At 38.9% G+C, this 15824-nt stretch overlaps 1 protein-coding gene across 1 annotated transcript in view; it reads left to right on the top strand.

Moving 5' to 3' along the window:
• The window catches only part of COL19A1 (collagen type XIX alpha 1 chain), a gene marked incomplete at its 5' end in the record, with an annotated part of 177366 nt that overhangs the window by 53092 nt on the left and 108450 nt on the right, over positions 1-15824 (top strand). The window contains 2 exons of the mRNA XM_082276862.1: positions 6624-6677; positions 12672-12716. Coding sequence (XP_082132988.1) covers positions 6624-6677; positions 12672-12716 — 99 coding nt within the window. The remainder of the gene's footprint in view (positions 1-6623; positions 6678-12671; positions 12717-15824) is intronic.

Genomic DNA, 15824 nt, shown 5'->3' with positions numbered 1-15824 from the left:
CACTGTAGCACAAACCTGGAGTAAAAGAAATTCCCTGTCTGGTGGAGCATACAGTATTGATAGAGGTGCACCCAAGGCCACGAGGGAAGAGCAACGGTGGGAAACTATTTAACAGATAGGAATTATGTACAATGTGTACAATGCTATTCCTTAATGTATTTTTGAAGCTTTATTGTAAGCTGCATTATAGCACGCTGCATAATTGGAGAGAGAATGTCTCAATCGCAGTCTGGGGAGGGGGAGGGGATTGGTTTTCTTTTCATGAGTAGAAGGCATTTGTTAGTCAGTGCCATGATAGCAACTCTGCTAGCAAAGGCAGCAATGAAAATAATAGAGTAGCAGGATGACTTTACCAATCATCTTTGATTAATGGGAACCTAAGCAGGTAGGATGTGTAATGTAAAAGTGGCTGTGGCCAGTTTGTCTTCCCCACCCCATTTCTCCATACTTTGGTCTGAGAATTTTTGTCTTCTGGTATCAAGTCTATGAGTTGGGAAAAAGTAAGGCTTCAGGATCTGTTAATAAAAATGCGTGACTCTTTGCAGTGACAGGATTGCAAAGCCAGTGTTGTCAAATCGCCAGAAGAAATACCACCCTCTAGAATACACCACACTGGCAGTACTTCTGCTGAACCACAGAAGAATCAGAAAGGAATGCAGCTGGAGAAACAGGTGTCAGAGTATCAGTGATTCTCTAAACCAACATTAGGCTTTAGGGAGAGGATGGTTAAAAACTCACGCAAAAGCCTATGTCCCTCGGATAGCAGACAAGCTGCTTTCTGTCAGGCATCCCAGGTGTGGTATGCAGAGCAAGACAATAAGCCTCAAAGAGGCTAAGAAAAGGCCTGAAAGGGATAATTACAACCCTACTAGGCTGAGATGTCATCATTACTCACAGAAGTACTCAGAATTTATGGAAATGGAGACTTACCTTTAGGGAGCAGCTCTACGGCTTCTGTGCTGACAGTAGATCTGCTGATCCCAGATTCTCAAGTTAGTGTAGGTGAGTTGGAGTACTAGGATATGTGGTTGTTATATCCTGTTAATCTGTCTCCAAAACACAGTAAATGTCAAAAAGTTCCATTTTGGAAGTGAGAAGTTTCTTGGGAAAGCCTTAAAAATCTATGTGTAAGTGGAGACCTGGAAACTGTACCTTGAAGTGCCTTATTTGTCAGTAATTGAAAAGAGGTTTCAGCTACAAGCACACCAACAATAAGGCATTTCAGAAAAAGTACCAATATGAGTTAGTTCTTAGATTAGAAATTTTAGTCTATATGCAGTTCTATTTATTTCTGATTCACCCTAAATACTTTCTTTTTGTACTGCTTTTTTGCATTTCATATCTGTGTGGTTAAACATTGAAGTTAATATTTAATGGTCTGTGGGACAGATTTTTTTAGTGTAAACTTACATTTGTATCATCTGAGAATCTTCCTCCTGAATCTTCAGATTATGGAAATAGATGGTGCTGCTGCTGATGATGATAGTTCTCTAATAAAGAGTAGCCTCTGAGATCTAAGAGGTTGACCAATGCTGTTTGCATTCCTAATATAAACCTCGGGGTTCAACTACTACATTGAGTATAATAGGCATAGTATATTACATTTTTGAAAGACCTCAGCAATATGTTCATATTGAATAATGCTTTTAAACATACATTTAGAATTATTGCATTTCAAATATTATTTGAGCAAGGCCAATTAGATTCATTTCCAGTTCTGTTGAAACTTTAATAGGATTTAGATTTGCTTTAACACCATGTTATGGTTGGATTAGCAACAAATTAATAGATGTTGTGTAGGTCAGGCAATTTTCCTTTTGACAGATCTGCTGGAAGGGAAAAAACATAGTTGCAATAAACTGACAGTTGTCCATAAGATCACTTCAGATTTTTTTCTAATGTGTTGCTTCAGATAATGGAAATATCCAACTGGCTACACTTAATTTTCTAAGCTGTTCATCTATAAGACCTTATAAATCTTCGAGAACTTTTTTCATCCAGAAGCTGATTTGCTTATTCCCACTACTCTACAGGAAATGTTCTTGTGGATTTTGTTTGCATTTTTTATGTTCTGTGTATGATGTTGGAGGTCAAATGAACTGGATTGTTATCAAGGCCATGTTTAATTTATGTCTGCACTGCATTTTTAAGTTGCCGCCTCTTCAAGGACATGCAGTGGCAGTGAATACCACTTGTATTTGCCAAATGAAGAAACAAGACCTATTGACAGCAGAGGCTCTGCTTCTGCTGATACTTTTTTGATGGCACAGAAACCAGCCCTTGACATATATCCAAAGACTTCAGTCAGTTTATTACCAAAGAAATGAGAAAAAGGGAAAAAAAAAAGGCAGTATACCTGCCTGTAGTTGTGCATGACAATGAATGGAGTGACCCCTTCATCTTTGGTTTTTCAGAACTTCTCTGACTTCTTCTGTTGAGTGGAAATAATTTGTGGGACGAAAATATAGGAACAAACTTTTGACTTAGTACTTTATGTAGGAAATGTTTTATGTATTTGAATATAGATATGCTTTATGTATTTGAAAATAGATATTGTGTGAGTTGTGTGCTTTTAAAGACATGTTTGTAGCAGAAAAGGAAACAATGTCAACTAAAGAGAGTTTGGTCTGGAGTAAGGAGCCCTGTGGCCATGTTCTCGGATGCTCTGAGCTGCCTCTGACTGCTGATCCTTTAATCGGAATACGAAGCACCAAAACCTAGATTTTCAAGTGTCATTTAATTTGGAGTATATTAACATCTAATTGCCTGAACGGACAGGTGAGTCAGTCTTGTCCCAAAGATGGATAATGGAAAGGGATGGGAATGAGGAAAAATTGGTGCCTCCTGAACTCAGTCCATGTTATAATATGCAAATAAGATCAGTAGGGTTATTGCCGTTTGCCTTTCTCTTGAGCAGTTACTTAACATGAGTCCTCTAACCTGTTCTGACCCCCTTGGCCAAACCATGGTGTATCTGCTCCACTGGGGCTGCTGTGGCAGCAGGACAGAGCAAAGGAAACAAACTATTTACCTGTCACAAGCCCTTCTTCACCAGGTTATTTTAAGGGAGGATCTTATTCACATGGATCTAGTCTGCATCAAGGATAGCACTGAGCAAGAACTCAGGAAGTGCTGGTAGCTCCAGTAGCTTAATTCAAGAGGGAATGAAAGGCTTGGTAGATGTAGTGAAGCCAAAATGTCATGATGTTCAACAGAAACTTCTTGACATGACTAACCCAGGAAATTCATGGGGCAAGTTTTAATAAATATCTTTTGAATATATTTTTATATAACTAATAGTCTATCAGGTGATCCTAACCATTAACATGAGCGTGTTTAAAGAAACAAGGAAATATTCCAGTAGGCTAAGAAAGGTGTCATAGAATGGACTGTAATTGATGTGGGATTTTTATCTGTTCAAGGCAAAGCTCTGCCGCTGCTGGTGGCTCTGCACTGGCTGGGTACGTGCTCCACAGGGGAGGATGCTGCTCAAGCCCCACTGACTGTACGTTGTTGAACATTCCGCTCCATTTCTGCAATGCTAAAAATAGTTGTCCTCATTTTAAAACACCAGGCTATTAGATTATTCCAAGGGTCTGGCATACTTAGACTAATGGAAGGCACATATCCATAAATTATCAAAACACTAAGTAGTGTTTGACGGTGCTGATTTTGCTTCTGCTGAGTTTCCCTGCTAGTTTCCTTGCTAGTAACCCTAGAGTATCAATCCTATTTTTTAAATCAAGCTATAGTCAGTGCCTCAGTAAATTTAAAAATAAAAATGTTTGGTTTCCATATTGAGAATGGAGAAACGTCTGCGTGCTTCTTGGTGTCTTTGTTCTTTGTTTTTTTAATTTCGCAGAATCATGTCTGAAAAATGCTTAAAGTATTTTACAGTGATTGTTTCTCTTTCCCAGCCTTGAAGAGAATCTCATGAAGTTCCCGCATGTTTGCCATTATAAATCTTGTTAGTGCCTAAAATAGTTGAAATAGCAAACTGCATTCCAAGTGATTGATAAAAGTTTCTTTCAACACTTGGTTTTTTTGGCTTTTTTCTTTTCTTATTTCTTTTCTTTTTTCTTTTCTTTTCTTTTCTTTTCTTCTCTTCTCTTCTCTTCTCTTCTAGTCTCTTTTCTGTCTTTTTTTTTTTTTACCTTTTTGTTCAGTGTGTGTGTGTTTAGGTAATGTGATTCCTAATTCATATTTTTTGACAGTACTGGTAACAATGTTCCTGATAAAGTTCATATACTTGTATGTTAGGGTAGACTCTCCTTTTATTATTTTTAATTATTTTAGTGTGAAAGTCCTTTATTTAGGGAGGGGAAATAGCTAAATGTGGAAGTCAAGGTATAAAAACTGACGTAAATGCATTCTAAGAAGGTTGTTAAATACACATACACAAAGCATCTAACTCTACCTTCAAAATTCTTAGGTATAAAGCAAGTCTCTAATTTTATAAGGTGTTGCAGTGCAATTACAAACTGCAAAATCAATAAATTATAAATATATTAAGGACCATGTTTATAAATATACTGCATATTTCCAAAACAGCTAAATCACAACATCAATCATTTTATTATATTTAATAAGAATCAATACTGATGGCATTGATGTAGGATTGTATTTTTGCATTGTTGTGTTGAAGAAATATTAATTTGTAGTACACTGATTAAACAATGCAAGGCAAAAGACTTGTCTTCAGAAAAAAACCTGTGACTGTGTTTTGGGGATGTTTTTCTAGTTTACAGTGATCCAATACAGCAGGGAAGATGAAATGTTATTATCTGGTAGCCGACTATGAAGAATTTTTCACAATTCGTCCTATAAATCTAGAGAAAATGAAGGGCTAAGGATTACTTGTAATGATTAATTAGAATTTTTCCCCAGAATGCTACCATGTATTGTTACAGGGGGGAGCTGGAAAGAAGATGTTGGAAACTGTGCTGTAAGTGGAGTTACAGAAATGCCATTTTGGCAAGCTATTTTAAGATGTATTTTAATTGTTTTATGTCATGAGGTCTTTGTATTTATTTGCTTAATTATTTGTATCATTCTGATGAATAATCGTTCTTTTATTGGCTCTTTCTTTTTTTAAGAGAGACTAGAGTTTTTCCTTTGTCTCTGTTCTTTTTGTATCTGCTTGGCTTGGAATCAAACAAGTGAACTTTCAAAACTTTCTTTTGTTGCTGAATTCTGGCTTGGACAGAAAACTCAGTTGGGTGGTACACAAGTTACTAGGGCCAACTTCTGTCAAGGACATCAGATCCATGAATGGAATGGAGAAAGCATTTAATTTTAGATTCTTTTAATAAGTCTTCTAAGCTCCTATTTGAAGTCATATGTGCCTAGATGAATTTTACCAGAATTTATCTCAGTAATTATAGTGTAATTATGACAAAAAGTAATGTATCTCATCGTGGCATATTTCATGAATCTGTACATGGAGGGTGGTTCTTAGCTTTGAGTGGCAGAGACAGGTTCTCACTAGGTCTGTAATTATTTAATACACTTTGCTAAGAAGGAAAAGGAAATTACTGCAATATTTTACATTTTAATTCTAAATTAAATACTACTAGGCCTTTAGCTATACCTTTTCCTTGTAAAGCTGTATATTAAATGCAGAATTTAAATGTCTGCAACTCTCAACTCAAAGTTCTTGATTTACTTTTTTCTGTTGTTCAAATAGTCCTTATTCAAATATTGTAGAGGAAGTTTACTGTGCTATTCAGCTTGAATAGTGACCTTTTAAAAACATTTTTGATTAACAAGGTGTTTGGTTTTACTTATGCTCATCTTCTGAAGGTAACTTTTAAGCATCTGGTTCCCTGAGTGGAATTTGCAAACTCAAATCAGATCCTTAATTTTCATGGGCAGTGCAAAGAGAAAGTAATTTGGTAGCCAAGGGTTACAAACAACTGTACAGATGACTTACTTTGCTCTTTTTAAAAAACATGGGTTAGAGGACGCAGTAAATTAACAGCATATAGAGAACATTCACTTGGGAAGTAGGGCAAGCCTGCCTGGTTGCAGAGGATCAAGATTTGCATTTCTTCCTGCTGAGTAAGTTGGGTACTGGGAGATGAAGGAAAGATCTGAAACGCCCCTTTGAGCTGAGCCTAGAAAACAGCAGTCAGCTTTGTATGTACAGCTCCCTGCTGGACCTAATGGTTTAGGTGTAGAGCCCTGTGTGCCCAAGTGCCTGATAGGTATTGGGGAGAGAGTGGAAGCTGTGGTACACTTGTTGGGGTTTTAGGTACGTGGGTAGTATGCAAGTGTCTTCTGGAGTGTCTTCTTCTGAATAGGGCCTGAAACAAGGCTTGAGAAAGCTTTTCACGTGATCAAAATTCTCTAATCTTTTTTTGTTGTCCAGTTGTCTGAAGCAGAGTACAGTTGTATCTGCTGCAGAAGTAGATAACCTGTAATTGTTAATGGCCTATTATTTTGAAAGGGAAAAGTATATTTACCGAATATAAGTTAACAGACACAAATAACCCTAGAAATGAATTCAGCTATTCCATAGAATAGGAATAAGAGGCAATACATGTCCAGATGCCTTTTTCTCTTAATTTAGCTCAGTCATGAGTTAGGTCTGTAAAATGATGGCTGTGTACACTTTGTTTCAGGGGGAAGCTGGCTTAGTAGGTGCTCCTGGCAAACCCGGTCTTACTGGCTCCAAGGTAGAAGAGAAACCAAACAAATACCCAAACAAACAAACAGAAGTTTCATTCTAACCATTTGCAGTCCTAACATCCTTTCTGCCAGCTGTACAGTATCTACATAAATTGTACTTGAATTACATATCCAGCTTCTGAGTTGTATAATGTGACAGAGGAACTTTCAAAAGAGAAAAAGGCATGTGGTGCTGGGGTACAAACCTGCCCAGCAGTATTATTTTGCATTAAGAGCAGTTGTCTAAGTCTTCAAACTGTACAGATCTTCCCAAGTACAAGATTGCAGATTCAAAAATTTGAAATTTGAGAGTCTCGAGATCTCAGCAAAATGAGATGAGGAGCAGCACTTTTTCCACTTTTCCGTTTTAATCTTTTGGTCCTTTCCAGAAGTGGAGTATTGTAGGAAAGCCAGAACTTGCAAAAAGAGACATATGTATTATAGACCTTGCTGGTAATACTTGTTAAAATTGCCTCTTTTCATGGTCAGATTTTTTGTTGATTGCACCTGCTTTTAATGGCAAATATTTGGGATTAAATCTTAATGTCTGTCCAGCTAATTCCTTTTAGAAAATTTTAGGGGAAATAGTTCCGCTGCTTCAACAAATTAAGAGACCACACAAATCCCCATTATTTTGTTGTTATTAAAATGTCAAGAAAATGTTCTGCAACATGACCTTGATGCAATTTGTGTATCTTTAGGGCAGATACTTCCTGTAATATAGCACAAGTGGAAGGAAGGAAGGAACAAACTTATTTTCTGCAGATGAGGTAGCCAGCATTTTGTTCAGCAACAAGATTACCACAGTCTATCAATTTCTGCACTCAAAGCCAGGGTTTCGCTGACTTGTACTGCAGGTATATTTAAAACTCTCGAAATCAGATCAGCAATCTTGCAGTGCAAGACAAGCAGTCAATGGCTGTCCATGAAAAACTTGTGTGAAATGTTTTGCCTAACTTAATATGAGAATTTTGTCACAGAAAGGAGAATTTAAGTCAGTCATTAATGTGTTACTTTTCAAATTCCACTCTTTTTTTATTTCTGCAGCATTTGAATTCTTTGAAATTACCAGTGGCTAATACTATTTTCTATACTGTCAAGTGGAAATTTCCTGAACTACTTTACCTATGTTTTGTTGACCATATTTTCTCCAGTTTGGAATTTTTTTAAAATAATTCAAATATGTGCAAAAAAATCTGGATTATTGCTGAAACACAAGGCATTAGTTGATCACTAACATTGGTACAGGCAGAGAACTGACTTGTTTAACAGCAGCATTGCTGAAAATGATGGGGAGGTAGACACGAGACTGAATTATGAGCTAACAGTGTTCTCCTACCGGAATGAAGTAAACCACATATTGGACTATATAATTAAAACTACACCTAGCAGATCAGGGGCAGATATTTTCACTTCTTTGCTTGGTGGTGCTGCACCTGGTACGCTGCATCATGTTTGGGGAGTTCCTCCACCCTCACTTCCACAAGGTATGTGGAGAAACCAGAGAGGGTCCAGCAGGGAATTAGTTATTTTCAGGAGCCTGGAAAACAAGACATCTGAGGAGAGTTTCAAGGAGAAAAATTTGTTGAGTCTGGCAAAGAGCAAGCCAAGGAGTGATTGAGACTGTCCTGCAAACCTGAGGAGCCCAGCTGGTTAATCTTCAAGGACAGCTTCCTAAAACCCTAGGAACACTCCATGTTGTTATGCAGGGAGTTGAGTGAGTATGGCAGAAGGCCAGCATGGATGAACAAGATGCTTCTGGCTGACCTCAGACAGAAAAGAAAGTAAACAGTGGAAGCAGGGCTGAGCTACCCAGTAGGAACATAGAAACACTGCCAGAGCATGTGGTGATGGAGTTAGGAAACCAGAAACTTATCTGGAATTGAAACTAATAAGAGAGTTTAAGGGCAGCATGAAGGGCTTCTGTTAAGTTCATCCATGGCAAAAATAAAGCTGAAGAAAATGTTGACCTGCTGCTTAATGGAGTGGGGGATATGGAAAAGGCTGAGAGTACACAGTATTTTTTTCACCTTGTTTTTTCCCTAATAAGTTTTGCCCTCAGGCCTCCCAGGTTACTTAAACATGCTAGCAGAGAGTGTGATAATGAACTGTTGACCACTGAAGCAGAAGAAAGTGTTAAGGAGCACTTAAGCTACTTGAATGCTTGCAAGATACCAAACATTATGCATCCAGGGGTGCTGGGGCAGCTGGCTGATGTCACTGCAGGGTTGCCCTCTGTCATTACCAAAAAATTGTGATGACTGGGAAAGGTCACTGATGACTGCAAACAAGCAAACATCACATCCATCTTCAAGAAGGATCCATTGCACTGCAGGCCAGTCACCCATACTTCTGTCTCTGGGAAAATTATGTAGCAAATCCTGGAAGGAATGTCTGAACACAGGAAGGACTAGAAGGTCACTGTGATCAGCCAGTGTGGATTTACCAAGGACAAATCACACTGACCAACCTGATTGCCTACTCTGGTAAAATGACTGTCAGTGTGGATTAGGGGATAGCAGTGGATGTTGTATAACTTGTTTTCCGCCAGCCTTTTGGCATAGTTTTCAGACGTATAATTATACTAGAATCTGTGAGGTTCTGACTGGATAAATGGACAGCAGAGTGGGTGGAAGATTCGGGTCAGAGATGGAATGATGCTATGCAGTCTGACTGCTGCCTAACAACAAGTGTCGTACTCCATGAGGCAATATTGGGGCAAATATTATTTAATGTCCTTATTAATAACATGGACAATGGGGTTCTCAGCAAGTTCGTGGATGTTATCAAATACAGGGAAGTAGTCAGTGCACTGGAAGGGAGGGAGGGCAGGAAGGGTATTCTCAACATGCTGGAGAAATGAGCTACCACAGAACTCTTAAAGTTAAGCAAAGGCAAACGTGAGGGCCTGCCTCTGAGAAGGAATAGCCTCCTGCCACAGGACAGGCCAGGTGCCAAATTTCTAGAAAGCAGCTCTGCAGAAAAAGAGTTGGGAGTCCTGCTGGATGTCCTTGTTTTGAATGAGGCCAAAGGTATCTTGGGCTGCCTCAGCAGATGCATATCCAGCAGGTCAGGAGGAGTGATTGGTGAGTGCTTGTGAGACTGCATCTAGAGTTCTGCATCCACTTTGGAGCTTCCTGGAGAGGATAAAGAGCAGCTCACTGGGGTCAGTCCAGCGGAGACCCACCAAGATGGCCAGGACTTGGAGCCCATGATGTAAGAGGGGAGGCTGAGGGAGCTGGGCTTGTTCAACCTTAAGGTGAGATGATTTGGAAAGGAAGGGGTGGTGGGTGGTGTGCAGACTCATTGCTGTATGTAAGTACTGGGTGGGTGTGGAAAAGTCAGAGTCAGACACTTGTCAGAGGTGTACAATGAAAGGATGAGAGGCAATGAACACAAGTTACTATCAGAGAAATGTTGACTCTATCTCAGAATAATTTTCATATAATGAATTTAGGATTGAGTAAATACACAAATGGGAAAGCTAAATGAAGGAAACACTTCCATGAATTTTTTTTAAAATAAGTGTTAGCTGTGTTGTGTGTCCAGCGGTTGGGGAAGAATGGGAATCATAAAACAGCCTGGGTTGGAAGGGGCTTCAAAAGAATATCTGATCTGACCTTTTGCAAAAAAGGGAAACTAGATGAACCAAACAGAAATCATATACGTTTGTAAATTATTTCAGGAATTAGCCTCTCATTTTTATGTGAGGTTGTCTTGGTTTGAAAGACAGCTGTCTGCTAAGGAAGGCAGAAGCCTCCCTTGGAATGGCAGATGCGACCCCCCTTCCCTCCGAGTTATCATAATTTTGAAATCAAGGGGCTTTTAGGCAAAGATGTGGGAAACAGGAATAACAGTTCTTTACAATTATATAGCTATATGTGTATAACAAGTCAAATAAACAGCAATAACTCTGGCAGTAACAGCAAACAATCCCAAACCCAGTGCCAGCCTTCTCGGCTGTCGGGCCCTTTCCCCTCGGGTGCAGTTCCGCTCGCAGCCGGCAGGGGCGCTGGCGGCTCCCGGTGAGCAGGGCAGGTGCGATGGTTCCCCCGCGGCTGCAGGGGGCGCTCCGGAGCGAACTCGGGGAGCACGCGGCACTGGCGGCCTGGGATCCCGGGAAGGGATGGGACAAAGGCTTCACAAACCCCTGGGCAGCCAATCCCGGTGTCCGGCCAGACCCTCGGGAACAGCAGGCTGGAACGGCAGGGATGAGCACAAATCCCGGATGGCAGACGAGGTGTATCCAAACGGAGAACCCCCCCGGGGGTCAGGCAGGCAGGGCAAGCACGGCTACGATGTAGTGGAGGCTCGAAGCAGCAGCGGGGCTGCCCGGCCTCCAGCGGGGCAGGGAAGGCGGGCTTGGGATCCCGGGACTGCTCCGGCAGAAAGAAAAACGGCCGAAGAACAAGCAGCTTCCTTCTCTCTCCCAGTGCTGAGACCGACTGACCACACACCCATGTGAAACAAAAAGAGCAGCCGGGTCTTTTGTTCTTCTTAAGCACCTGGCCATTTGTTCCCCTAGCACCAGTATGGGGGAAAATTCCTTTAACAGAAAAAAACTAGGAAAACTCCTAAAACCCCAACAGAGGGCATGTTGAAGTTCATTTCACTAGATACCATTTTACATGCTTGTTCTTGGGCTTACCTCCAAAACTGAGCTGTTGATTGTATGAGCCATCCCTGCCAAAAGAAAAAAGCAAAAGGCAACCACTGTAGGTAGGTGATGAAAAGTCCAGAACTATCTGATAATTTATACATCTGCACACCTCCAAAGCTTTGAATTTAATTCCCAGATGTGTAGTACATGATCAGTACATGATACATTACTTGAAAGATTTGACAAAATGCTGCTAGAAATTCTGCAAGTTATAGCCAGCTGTTCCAGTTAATCTTAAACTTTAGACTTCTATTTAAGGAAATTATACTCTCTGAAGGGTGAAGGAAGGTTTAGACATTGCTCTGTCTAATTTTTTTAAAGGAATTTTAAAAACCACCATAAGTTCTCCTTTGGATATTTTCCACTCTTTTTGTCTACAGATGTATAAAAACTCCTGTGTGTTGTACTGAGGCCATGAGACTGAATTCTGGGGACTGGAAAAGACATGCAAATCATCTCCTGCTAAACGATTTGAGGGAGAAAGAAAAAGTTTGGATTTTTTAAATTAGGTCATTTTTGTGCTGTCTGAATATAATTTTGCCCATCTGCCTTCTGTATGTCTCACAAAACATGCAAGTATACATTAATAAAAACCTAGAGCAGGTGTTATTCGTGTATAATATAGACAGACTGCAAACTGCATTTCATGAAGATGTTAACATAGTTTGATTGTACATTATGATCCCTTTCTGAGCTCAAAATTAGGAAATTAGAGCTGGAAAGAGCATTATAACAGGCCGTTTTATTGAAATACCATCAAACAAAGAATTTAGTCTGCTGAAATAACCTGAGCTTGAGTTAATAGTTTAAAACTCTTCACTTCTGTGTTTTCTCTTTCTTTGTTTTTTGTTTTGGTTTGTTTTTAATGCTTGGGTAATTGGATATGGTTTTCAAAGTGCAAGAAATTAGGGTTTTTTTCATAATTCGTATCTGTATATTTTTCAGTTGATCCAGTTGGAGACCTTCACAGCTGACTAGTCATGTTTAAAATTTAAAATGAAGGTACTAATGTGAATAAATGTATTAAAATTGGTTCTGCAGAAGAATAGAAGTACTGCAATAAGCAGGTCTAGAGTCAATAAATAGTTGAGAATTTTTAAAGCTGAGAAAATCCCATAGGATGAATGGAAAAATAAATTACTCCTATTAATTGACAAAACTATGGAAAGCCATATCATTTTTTGTGTAGAATTCCCACCTTTTTGAATGAGAGAAAATCAGCATCCAAATTATTTCATTTTTGTCTCATAATAAAAGTTCCGTGCAGTAAAATTATTTTAAAGAATACAATTACTTGAACAATATTTGTTTGAGATTTGTATTTCATCCTTTTGTGTTCCAGGGAGAACGTGGCTTTCCAGGTAGTAAAGGTGAAGAAGGTGAAGAGGTAAATTATTCTGTCTGTGTTATTTATTGGTTTAACAATATGATATATGGCCAGCCAAGTAGAGCTTTGTTCTGAGTGTCTACCTTTACCCTTTAATTAATAAAATTCTTAAATTTTTGCTATGTAAATGCTTAAGAACAAGAAGTTCTTTGTGTGTTTACTGAGTGCCATCAGGGCTTCTTTTAGATTTTTTTTCCCTAAAAAAAGGTTTTACGAGGAACCAACAGAACCTCTGCAGTGGCAGGAAACAGTTCAATAGCTTGTATTAAAATGGGAGCTGAACTGGTCTTGCAGAAGCTGTCTTGGCTGATAGAATGCCAGCATTGGGTGGCATTAGATGATGCAACCCAATCTTCCTGTGTTACTTCTGACAGGTAAGTCTTCACAGGTCATCAAAGGCAAGTGAATCTGTGTTGAGGGAAAAGTAGGAGGAAGAGCCAGATACCAGCTTGTCTAATAGGACAAAAAAGTAACAGTGGTGAGAGTTTATGGTTGCAAATTCAGTTGTCAACCATGTTCAAGCCTGTTTACTGGTTTCTCACTAGTTTTGGCTGGTTTGGATCAGGCAACCTGAAAGAAGCCTTTTCTTGAAACGCAGGTAGTGTCTCTGTGCTTCAGCCCACTGTCTAAAAAGGGAGCAGAAAAGAATTTCTGCTGAATTTATGTATCATAAAGATGAAGAATGACAGAAGCTGCTATTCTGGCAATATTCAGACTGATGAAAATACTAAGTAGGGGGTATCTTCTGAATTTAAAAAAGTGTAATACATTTGTGAGTTAGGCTGCTGTCTTGGGGTGACCTTATGATGTGTATCCCATATCGCTGCTTTGGACATGGATATATTCACTCACCCACCATACCTCTTCAAAAGTGTCAGACAGCTTTCCAGAGCTCATATTTTAAAGAAAGAATGCTATGGATTAACAGAATTGAAGCAGATTTAAAATTTTGAGGGTTTTTTAGGAGGAAGTATCCCAGTAGCCAAGAAGGAAGGAGTATCAGAAATAAAAACCAGCGTCCATAGCAACTAACATTTATAATGTGAGGATTCAGCCTCTAAAAAAACCACTTGTTAAGCTTGAGTGTCTCTAACTCCACTGACAGATCTTATTTCCTCTGTAGTATCATTATTCATCAGTTCTGAAGGGCTTGTGGATTTTTTCTTTTTTTTCCCCCTCCGCATTATTGCTCTGCAGCTGTGCTGTGCTCTCTTCGAGTTTTATGAATAAATCGTGTTTGAGCACAGGCACATGGTTCCAGCTGTTGCTGCCACTCTCTTTGCTTGATTTCCCTTATTTTAAAGCAGAGATAAAATGACCCAACCACTGGTAGTCACATTTTTCTTATGTGGAAGCTAAACCAGTATGCTTAGACTGGTTTTTTTCTTTTTTGTCTCATAAATTCAGATGATCATTAAAAGGTCCCATTTAAAAATACTTCCAGTGTAACTAATAATGCTGCATTCAACTGCCCTTCAAATTAAAGGAAATATAAGACTGGAAGGATCTTTACTTACCAGTGATCATGCAAAAATAATTTGGGCTAGTCTCATCAGAAGCATCAAATGTTTGTGTGGGAAGTGTGTGTTTTAAAGTTATGGGAAGTAGGTCTTCAGCAGTTGTTCAGTCCAGTTTTAATTCAAACAATTGTTTAAGGATAACAATTCCGAGTTTCAGCTACTAAACTCCAGTATAAAAAAATTATCAACACATTTGCATTTTAACATGGCAGCACAAAATGAAATAATTATATTAATTTGTGTGTAACAAACATGATTACAAAGACTGAAATGGAAAATTTTCCTATTATCAAACGTTCTGGCTCATATTGCATTTTAAGGAACAAAATATTTTGCACACTCTATTTTGCATATCACCTAGGGTGAGACACAGCTACCTCAATGTGGGACATTTGCCATTCCAAAGTCCCCACAGAAGTACATGAAAATGAACCATCCTGTACTTTTGGTTCAGTGACCCTATCGTTCTGTAGGATTGAATTCTTGAAACCAACTCAGCCTTGTTCCTCTAGTTTCATCAAATGACAATAGTTGTTTATTGTATTAGGTTCTGCTTTGGCAGAGCAAGCCTTGGGGACATCAGAGAGGGAGAGACTACTGAGGTGACAGTACGTCATCATTTGTATATTACTGTTATGGGAAGCATCTATAATGTAAATTATTGAGGGAGATTCTTTTCGGCTGTTTAAGAGTTTCTCAAGACAAACTTGGTTCTTCTTGAGGAATCCAAAAGTCTTGATCTGCTTTCCTCTGGTTTTGGTCAGTGTTGAACTTGGTTCTCTCTTACAGAAGCCAGTAGTGGTATGGGAAGTACAGACTGTGTGTGCAGGTGTTATGCTGCAAGTTTTCCCTCCAAGGGAAATATGCTCTCACTGTGAATTTCTTTTAATTCTCCTTTGTATTCTGTTTTCTTTGTGTTACATAGATAATGACACTCTTACATGATAGTCTTATAACTGCAACAAAAACATTGGTTTACCCTTTTATAGCATGACTGAAAAAGTATATGCTGAGAGACGTTTTAATTGGTTTGCTGCCAAGAAGGCAGACTATATCATGGGGATCTTTCTTCTTCTAATAATGCCTAGAATTTTAATTTTACAGTGTGGGGTAGAAAATATGACTATTACATTTCATGATGATAGGAAGCCAGAAGGTACTGATAATATCTAGAAGAAAGCTTTAAAATCCAGAATGTTCCTGATAAATCAGAGATGTAGCCTGAAAAAAACCAAATGGGATCAAACATAGAAAGAACTAGTGCAAAGAACTACTTGCAGGGGAGAATAAATATGAGCTGCAATAAACCCAAATCAAGTAATACCTACACAGAAATTAAAATCTGAGGATTATTTAGATCACAAGCTGAATACAGGTAAATAAGATTGCAACTGAAAGACTTATACTAAGGTACTCCAAAGGGAACTATTGTCTGCAACACTGATTAAAAAGCCCTATTAAAAAGTACTATTTGGTACTGATATGGCTTCAATTTTACAGATTTTGAAAGGTGAGCACTGAGAGTGACTGGTGCTAAGGAATAGAGAACCCTTGAGGAAGGACAGCATGATTGACTCTTAGTGTAGAG

This window comes from Coloeus monedula (genome assembly GCF_965178545.1).
Source record: "Coloeus monedula genome assembly, chromosome: 2".
Classification (NCBI taxonomy): domain Eukaryota; kingdom Metazoa; phylum Chordata; class Aves; order Passeriformes; family Corvidae; genus Coloeus; species Coloeus monedula.
This window is presented reverse-complemented; position numbering and strand designations above follow the sequence as displayed.